Source organism: Nannobrachium achirus, assembly GCF_963921795.1.
Source record: "Nannobrachium achirus genome assembly, chromosome: 15".
Classification (NCBI taxonomy): Eukaryota; Metazoa; Chordata; class Actinopteri; order Myctophiformes; family Myctophidae; genus Nannobrachium; species Nannobrachium achirus.
In genome coordinates, this window is record NC_137822.1 from 8,935,882 (window position 1) to 8,945,415 (window position 9,534).

The 9,534-nt window shown below is 42.9% G+C and overlaps 1 protein-coding gene across 1 annotated transcript in view; it reads left to right on the forward strand.

The window, feature by feature from the left end:
• The window catches only part of ctif (CBP80/20-dependent translation initiation factor), an 86,419-nt gene extending 78,578 nt beyond the window's left edge, over positions 1-7,841 (forward strand). The window contains exons 13-14 of the mRNA XM_080742726.1: positions 2,385-2,438; positions 7,360-7,841. Coding sequence (XP_080598852.1) covers positions 2,385-2,438; positions 7,360-7,620 — 315 coding nt within the window. The 3' untranslated portion in view covers positions 7,621-7,841. The remainder of the gene's footprint in view (positions 1-2,384; positions 2,439-7,359) is intronic.
• The last annotated feature ends 1,693 nt before the right edge of the window (positions 7,842-9,534 follow it).

A 9,534-nucleotide genomic window follows, 5' to 3' on the forward strand; every position in this document is an offset into this window, starting at 1 on the left:
TTTCCTGTGAACCCACCGCATGTTTTCCAGCGCTTGTTAGGCTTGGCAGAGCAGCGCTCTGAGAGAAACAATGATGAAGACTAAACCTGTTCTAGAGGGGAAAGGGGTTTTCCTCTCTGGCAAAGCCCTCTATTATTTAGTCCTGTGTTTATCTGGCACGACCGGCATCAAGGGAAGAGTGTAGGTACGGACGACTTGGCTGTTTGAGTCTCACGTGCGTGTGTGTGCGTGAGTGCACGCGTCTGTACTTGTTGTATGTTAGGGCATTCACCGAATATTCTAATATAAAAGTCACTATTCGACATTGTTCACCGAAGTCGAATATTCACTTATTTCATTTTTTTTATGGTTTTCTCTTTAAAAAAGATATAGTTTATAAAGCTAGGCTACTAGATATGAAGTCATACAAATTAGTTGTCAATGCCCCTGGTGGATGAATTTGTTAATGCTCTATACGAGGGGTTGTTTTTAGCCTTTTTAGGCCGTGACGCCCAAAATAAACATATCTGAACTGGGGACCCCCACCCTGACAAGCACTTGGAATTGTAGGTATTACATTTAATGTGACTCGGTTCAACAGATAAATATTGTGAAAATAGCAGATCTACATGCTCACGAGGCGTTGTGAGCATGTAGATCGGCTATTCTCACAATGTTCGCCTCTTGCTTACTTAATATTTGACAGTTTGGCCAGTCCTGTTGAATATTCGACTATTTGAATACTTAGAGGTCGAATAATCGAATACTAAAAATCACTATTCGTGAATGCCCTATTGTATTTCTATATTTCTATTGTTTTATCGTAATAGAAGCTCTAGCGCTCTTCGCCTTTGGACCACAAGGTCATGGTGTCGATCCCGAACCTACTTACTTACTTATTTGGCTTGTAGAGGTGACTGTATGTTTAGGAGTTGGGGATTTGAGTTATACTTACTGTAGGTGTGCATCAGTGTCGCGCACCGGAAGAAGATGAGGTATTTTCTACTATATAGTTTTCAAATAATTGTGGCTGAGTAAAAGTACAATATTTGGATCCGATGTCGTGGAGTAGAAGTAAAAGTACTGAAAATTGGAAATACTATTACAAATACCTCAAAATTTTACTTAAAGGGGTACCTAAAGGGCTCAAGGGGCAGATTACACTGTGACATGAGCTTCTCTGAAAACGGTCTGAAACAGTCTGAAGCTCAGTGTAATCTGCCCCTCGCCCCCCAACAACAGCTGACCAGTACAGTAAGTAGTCATACAGTCAGGCTATACAGACAATTAATTTGATTGGCTTATAATTGCGCATCCCCACAATGACATCATAAAAATATTAACTTGTTTTTTAAGATGATTCTTAAAGTGACAGTAACCCTTTAGGTGACAGGCCCCCTTTAGTCACCAAGTACAGTACTTGGTGACTTTACACTACTGATATTTTCTATTCTGTCCTAAACTTTTGAAGCCCTCACAAGTATAGTAATACAAAGTGATCCAAGCGCGTGTGTGTGTGCACGCGCACTTGTGTGTGTGTGTGCGTGCACGCTGCATACAGTATGGCTGCACTGCTCATGCAGAAGGCATGCTTACTGATTGGCTCGCTCTCCTGGCCCAACGCCTGGCTTGCTGCCTTCTTGCCAGTTTGATGTCTTACAGGAAAAATAATATTTATCATGAGGATTAGCCTTTTTCTTTCTCTCTTTTTTTTTTTTACATAATCACACACATGAAGAGGCATTAGTCGTGTGTCTAATCCCCTTCATGTAGCAGCATCTATTCAAATTATGTTCCAACAAAACCTCCTCCAGAGGCTTATTAGATGTATTTACGCTCGGCGTTAGGACGTTGTAATGTTGCTGTGTACTGTAATGTATGTCCAACACCCTTCCTTATTAGTAGTGTAACTCTTAAAGTAGTGAAAATAGCCAACCCATGAGCTTGTACATCAGCTAAAGTGGATTCCAGGGACACTGTGTTCCTATAGTGCGGCCCAAATTAGACGTTACGAGTCTGTAACTCTGACAGTATAAAATGAACTGAGTTAAGAGAAGACCTTTCAATTTTGACAACCAGCTATTTTCACTACTTTTCACTACCAGCGCTCTCGTATGACACAGGACCTTTATGGAAACAAGCCCTGAAGGCATTCTTGTATACATCTGTGCCACTCTGCCTTGTTAAAGCACTGTTAAAGCATTCGATCAATCAAACAATGATGAAGTAGGGTGCTCCTAGGGCATTCATTTACAACAACAAAAAATACCCATTCTAAATAGGAGATGCGAGGTCTCTGCGATGGATGGTACTGTCCAGTTTCGATCCTATTTTTTGTTTGGATTCCGCCTGCCGTCTCGTGTAATCTGTCCCTCTAATATCTGTCTCTTCTTGTCAACTTGCAGCTGTTGGAGTCCACAGACGTGAAGGAAGATGCCGTCATCTGCTGTTCCATGGAGGTATGTGTTGTATGGACACACACACATCATCATTATCATTTAATGTATAATAATGTCCCAATGGACAGTCATGGGATCAGTATAACGTCGTTGTCGCGTGGAAACCTTGCATGTCCAAATACCGTTCGTTTTGTATTTATCATTTTAAAAATGATTTCGCGGTGCGAGGCGTTGTGTGCTTGTAGATCTGCTGTTTTCACTACTGTTGTGCGACAGCCTTGTATGATGAAGCAGGGCTTTACTTTGCGAAGAAACGTACACATTTGAAACTTGGAGATACAAGGTTTCTTCCCGACAGTGACGATATTTACACCCCCGTATTATGTTGGTGTGCCCATGGATTCTTGGGACATGATAAGTGTGCCCATGCAGAAAAAAAGGTTGAGAAACACTGCTTTAATGTATAATAATGTCCCAATGGACAGTCATTTGGGATCAGTATAAGTAGGAAAATGAGCCTAGATGTTATTTAGTGCAGAGTTGTCCTTTAATGTTACCTCCCTCGACGGATTAAAGGACGCAGAGAGAAAAACATGGCGGATGTTAGCAAACAGCTCCTCTTCCTTAACATCAGGGTTCCCCAATAGGCGGCCCGCGCGGGGATACTGTCTGGCACCCACCAACTCCAGCAATAATGGTGGTATAAGAGCAGCAACAACACTAGTACATCGTCAGTGTTGGGTGGAAACCTCGTATCTGAAAATGTGTACATTCTTTCACAAAGTAAAGCCCTGCTTCATCATACGAGGCCCTCGGACAAAAGTAGTGAGAACAGCAGATCTACAAGCACACAACGCCTCGCACCGCAGGCAGTCAGTTGGTGAAGACAGCCTGAGAAGTGAAAGTGTTGAAAGTGCGGTTTTTTCACTGTGAGCAGCACTTTGTGTTATGTGTAATTTTTTGTGTTACATGTCATTTTTTTGTGGTATGTGTTGTCATATCTGCCCTGTGCACCTTTTGTTTACGAAGCTTAAAAGCCAAACCGAAATGTAATTTCTATTCCAATAATGTTCAACGAACGAAACACAATTACATTTTCAGTTGAAATGATTTGTGTGACAATTAACCGTCAAGTAAAATGTCATAATCGTGACAGCCCTATTCACACACACACACACACACACACACACACACACACACACACACACACACACACGTCTGTATTGGACAGTGACAGACAGAGTGTCAGACATGCTGACAATATCCACATAACAGTGTAGCTAGGATCACACCCAACGGTGACCTGTCACCCACATCTGTGTGTGTTCACAGTTCAAGGTCATTAAGATGACTCGTCTCGTCAGCACGTCTGTTGCATGTAATGTATCAGTCATTCAAACGTCATTCATATTGTGTAGCACATTTCATCCAGCATACACAATTACAATAACAGTACATTGAACATAAATAAAAGCAATGCAAAGAACCTAGGTACTTATGCAGAGGCTTTTTTTTTACTCTCAAATACCTGGAACGCGCCCGAGTCGCGTTAGATTTTAACCACTTTAACCATTATAGTATGCTTTAACTATTGAAAAATAGCAGATTTACAAGCTTGTAGATCTGCTATTTTTGAAAAATCGTGAAAATGTGTGCAAGTCTTTGAATATCGTTGACCCGATCTTTGACCCAACTTCTAAATCCTTCCTCTAAATCAGTAGTTCTCAAACTTTTTCATGTCAAGGACCCCCAAAATTACAGGTATTTAGCCACGGACCCCCATCTCAAAATATGTTGTTCCAGGGACCTCCCAGAAGCAAATATTTGAGTTACAAATGTTTGCTTTTAAATAGATATATTCAAAGACTTGCAAAGAAAAAGCATGATTTTTCAAAAATAGCAGATCTACAAGCTCGCAGCGCGGCACTCGGTGCCGCGCTGTGAGCTTGTATATCTGCTATTTTTCAATAGTTAAAGCAGTCAATAATCCTAGGCCTAAATGGGTTAAACGTAAAGAAAATGTATTTTATTGACCTTTAATCGTTCAGGGAATACCGTTCAATTATGCCCTGGGTACAACATGATCACAACATGTGGTGGCAAATATTACATAAAGTGCAACATAAGATGACGTAACATTAAAAACATCACAATACAGACAAATAAGTGCTACGCAAAGCAGGTGCGCTCCTTTCGTAATGCATCCTCGAGTAGTACCATAAATGTCTCTATTGAGACCAATCGATCCGGTTTCAGAGAGTTGGGTGTCCTCCACACTAGGCGCGGTTGACGTCGGGGCTGCCGCTAGGATCAGTGGTGGCCGCACCGCGGTGAGACACAAACACACACGCTCAGTGAGTAAACGACACGCGGTATTTCAAAACCGCGTAATTTCACCGCCCACGTATGCATGCACAAACGAGCACGCTCGCGGTGGATTTCACGGGACCGCGCCCACTCACCTCGCTGCCCCAAAACTTCGCTGCACGGCCGAAAAAGCCGCCCGCCTCTCATTGAAAATGAATTGCTAGGAGACGGTGACCGCCCCCTAGTGTGGAGGGCACTTTAGTCCAGTTCAATATGTCCAAACATGAAAGGTTCGTTCAAATTTTCGGGGGATTTTGAAAACTATATATTTTTGGAAACTTCAGGGTATAACAAATCAGAAAATCCATGATTCCATTTGCAAAATCCCTAGGGGATTTTTTGACAGCTGCTGAAAGTTTGTGTCTCATTCACTTACAATACTCTACTATACTATAAAGAAGAAAAATACCCCCAAAAAATCTGCTTCAAGTAGCATGTGAGGAGTCAAACTAGGGTTTTTTAATGATTCTGAATGCAAGCATTTGTTTTGCATGAAAAACATTCCTTGGGCTGAAAAGTAAATGAGACACAAACTTTCAGCAGCTGTCAAAAATTCCCCTACGGATTTTGCAAATGGAATCATGGATTTTCTGATTCGTTATACTCTGAAGTTTCCAAAAATAATAGTTTTCATAATCCCCCGAAGATTTGAACGAAATTACACAAGCGACTTGACTAAGTCCTGAAGATTGTTCCATTTGTCTGGAGCATAAAAGCTGAAAGCAGTCTTTTGAGTCCATTGTTGAATACTGTTGAATTTAAGTTTGAGAAATAGTGATTTTGGAAGGCAATTGTAGAATCGCCCTCAGGTCTTTGTATAAACGATTGACTTTAGTTTCCTCCAGGCACGTGCACACATAGACATCAAAGGGGGCTTGAGCCCCTGCCCTTTTACCCGTCTGTAAAAAGTGCCCTCTCCAGACCATGAATGCAGTTTTTCTATTGTGAAAGAAATGCAAATGTCCTCTTTCCATGCCATACCTGAAGGCAGCATTCAAGAGAATTGCCTTGTCCAAACTCTGAACTTGAAGGCAGCATCTTATGTTGAAAGAAGTGCCCTCTCTGTGTAGAAATTCATGCCATACGCCCCATATGACCACCAAGGTTATCAATAAAGTCAACCAACAAATTCGCTTCTTGCAAAGGGTTGCCCCGCTGATCAATACTAAATCCCGAAAGACACTAGGAGGAGCTCTTATTGGGCCCCTCATTGATTACGGAGTCCTTGTCTGGTATCGCGACGCCCCAGCCGCCTTAAAGTTAAAGCTTCAAACAGCCCAAAACAAACTAATTAGGGTTGTGCTTGGTCTCCCTCCTCTGACCCACCTTACCGATCATCACCACGAAAGCGTGGGATGGCTCAAAGTAGCTGACAGAGTACAGCATCTTGCAATGGGCCTGGTGTACAAGATACACTACACCTCCAAGATTCCCATGTACCTGACAAACTACTTCTTAAAGGTCAAGGATGTTCACGACCACAACACCAGAGGCAGCTCCACTAATCATCATCAACGTAGATTTAACACTAAACAAGGCTCTAACTCGTTCTCCTGCTACACCATCAACATGTGGAACGCCCTTCCTCAAGCCCTAAAGGAGAGCAAATCCCTAGCCTCCTTCAAAATTGGTATGAAAAGTCACCTTCAGACAGCTGCTACCCGTGACTTGTAAATAGACTAAGCCCCCATGCCCCCCCCCCCCTTTTTTATTATTCTTTTTTCTGCCTTTGTATTTGATGTTATGCTTTTGAAACTGATATTATCCTAGATAAAGTACTATGTTCTATCCGTCTGTCTTTCAATGTTATATGAGATACTTAAAGTGTGGTTCCTGTGGAAATAAGCCTCGGCTTTCTAGGATCTCCTTTTAGTTGACCTTGTACCAGTGATTTGTACTGTCATGAAACTGTACTTTTTTCTATTGCAAACTTCTAATAAATTCTTCAATCAATCAATCAATCAATCTCCAGTATTGACTTGTTTATGCTTAGTTCAGTGCGGTATCAAGCACCAAAAATAGCTGACCTCCAAGCTCAGCTTGGAGGTGAGCTTGGAGGTCTGCTATTTTCGATATTTCCACCAAAAGGCCCTTTTAGAAATGTCAGCCCCTGCCTCTCTAACATTCTCTGCACGTCCCTGGTTTCCTCTTCCTCCCAGCTGCAGAGCTTTAAATCTTTGTGTTATAGAAACCTTTTTTTTCTCCATTTTTATATGAACCACTTGAACCCTAACGTCCATATTCTGAGAACTTTAGCCAAAAATAGCAGATCTACAAGCTCACAACGCCTCGCGCTGCGAGGCGTTGTGAGCTTGTAGATCGGCTATTTTCGGCAAAGAGGTTTGGTGTTGAGAGGGGAGAAAAGAGCAGACTAAGTACAGAGTGATGGGTGAAGTTTATTAAGTATTGACGGTTCAAGTGCTTAAATATCTGAAAACAGACATTGACATGAATCCAAAATACATTGATGACTATGCTGTCAAAAGATGAAACTATGGAATCTGGGGGTCCCTCCCTGCTTCATCTCTCTCAGCTAAGGGGTCCTTGGCCGGAAAACGCTCAAGATCCCTGATCTATACAAAATGATTGACTTTAGTCTCCTCTGTCCTCCCAGCTGCAGAGCACGGGGCGGCTGCTGGAGGAGCAGCTCCCGGAGATGATGACGGAGCTGCTGGCGGCGGCGCGCGACAAGATGCTGTGCCCGGCCGAGTCGCAGCTCACCCGCTCGCTGCTCATGGAAGTCATCGAGCTGCACGCGCACCGCTGGGGCCCGCTGGAGGCCCTCACCACCCAGTACTACAACCGCACCATCCAGAAGCTCACCACCTCCTCCACCTCCACCTTCTCCAACAGCAACAGCAACACCACCGCATAGGAAAACCCACGGAAACCCCCCTCAGAAGGCCCCCTCCTCTCCCGATGGTCAGCCTGGACTACCACGGGGCGCCACCATCCGGAACTCCGTCTACCGGAACACCACCTACCTACCTACCGCATAGGAACCATGGAACCCTCCCTTAGTGCAGTGGTTCCCAAACTGTGGGTCAGGGCCGATTCGTATGGTCACGACTCGAGTAAAAAAATCCCATTTTATTTCCCTACATGTATGTTTCAAAGGATTTTCCGTATCCCCCAAAAAACTAAATTTTCCCTCGAAAAATCCCCCAAAAAACTCTATTTCTTTTAAACATTTGTTTTAATACTTTATGAACAAACAAGCAAACACATTCTATGAATAAAAAAAAAAAGAACTGTATATTTAAGAAGTAGTGAAAATAGCCGATCTACAAGCTCACAGCGCGCCGCGAAGCAAAGTGCTGTGAGCTGGTAGATCTGCTATTGTAGATCTGCTTGTAGATCGGCTATTTTCACTAGTTTGAGTCCCCGGGAAAATGTCTTAATTTCTCTTTTGGGTCTGGAGTTAAAAGGTTTGGGAACCACTGCCTTTGAAGGGACCCCTGGCCAGCCAGGACTACAGCTGGTGACACCATCCACAAGCCCCACCAACAACACCATCAACACCACCCACCTCCACTACCACCGCATAGGAACGGAGCTTCCTAGATCAGCGGTTCTCAAACCTTTTTATTTTATTTCAAGGACCCCCCCAGTTTGCTATGCATTAGAACACGGACCCCCATATAGCTCATGGAGTGTGTGATGTATAACCAGCCTTATATAATGGGTAAGGAAACACCCCCGTCGCCCCCATGGCTGGCAACGTGCTGCGAGAGGCCTTCAAAGATTGCTTGATCCCACTTTCTCACATGGCAGGTCGGGAAACCAATTTAGTTTTTGATATTTACCCTGTCCACAAGATTAAAGATAAATGTTTAGGGTTACACGTACAGTAGATGGGTTCAGTGTCAGCGAGATTCCAGATTCAAACATTTATTACATTTCAAAGAAACTTTGATTTTCAAACAAAACAATACATTAGAAATATACTTCATAAATATATACTGTATGAGGGGGAACATTAAAGATGTTTTAATAAAATAAACCTTCTCAAAATAGATAAGAATTGAAAACTAACAGAGCATCTTAAATAATCGATGCACAATGGTCATTAATACATGAATGTGCAATCCCAGTGCTTATCTGCATAGAGGCTTTTAAAACTGTGATAGCGCGTGATCTACACCAGTGGCTCCCAAACTTTTTAGCTCGATGTCTCCCTGTGACCCAAACTAGTGAAAATAACAGATCTACAAGCTCACCAAGCGTCGCCTCATGCTGCATTGTGAGCTTGTAGATTGTCTATTTTCACTACTTCCTAAATGTTCATAGCCTAACCCCTAACCCTTTTCTGATAATGGAATTTCTTTGATTTTCATTAATTCATGAAATTCAATTGAAAAAAATATAATAATTTTCATTTAATTTATCAAAATAAATGCATTAAACAGAGGCATGTTTCACTGTACTAGCGACCCATAAAAAATGCATCTTGCGACCCACAAATGGGTCCCAACCCACTTGTTTGGGAAACAGTGATCTATGCCTAACATTTACAAAGAACAGACAACAGACTCTCCACATGGCCAGTAGGGGCGCTCTTGGCCACACAGTGACTGTGTTTTTAGTGAGGGGACGGGACACATGGGGGGCCACGCAGACGACAGCGGGGTCATGAGTGGGAGACATGGAGGGGAGGGGAGAGGGGGGGCAGCGGCAGCATGTCCGTAGGGAGAAGGGCAGAGGCGTAACAATTGGGTATGGCAAAGTTCGGCAGCTGCCATACCTCGGCTACAGGGGCGAAAAAAATAAAATAAATAAAAATATAATA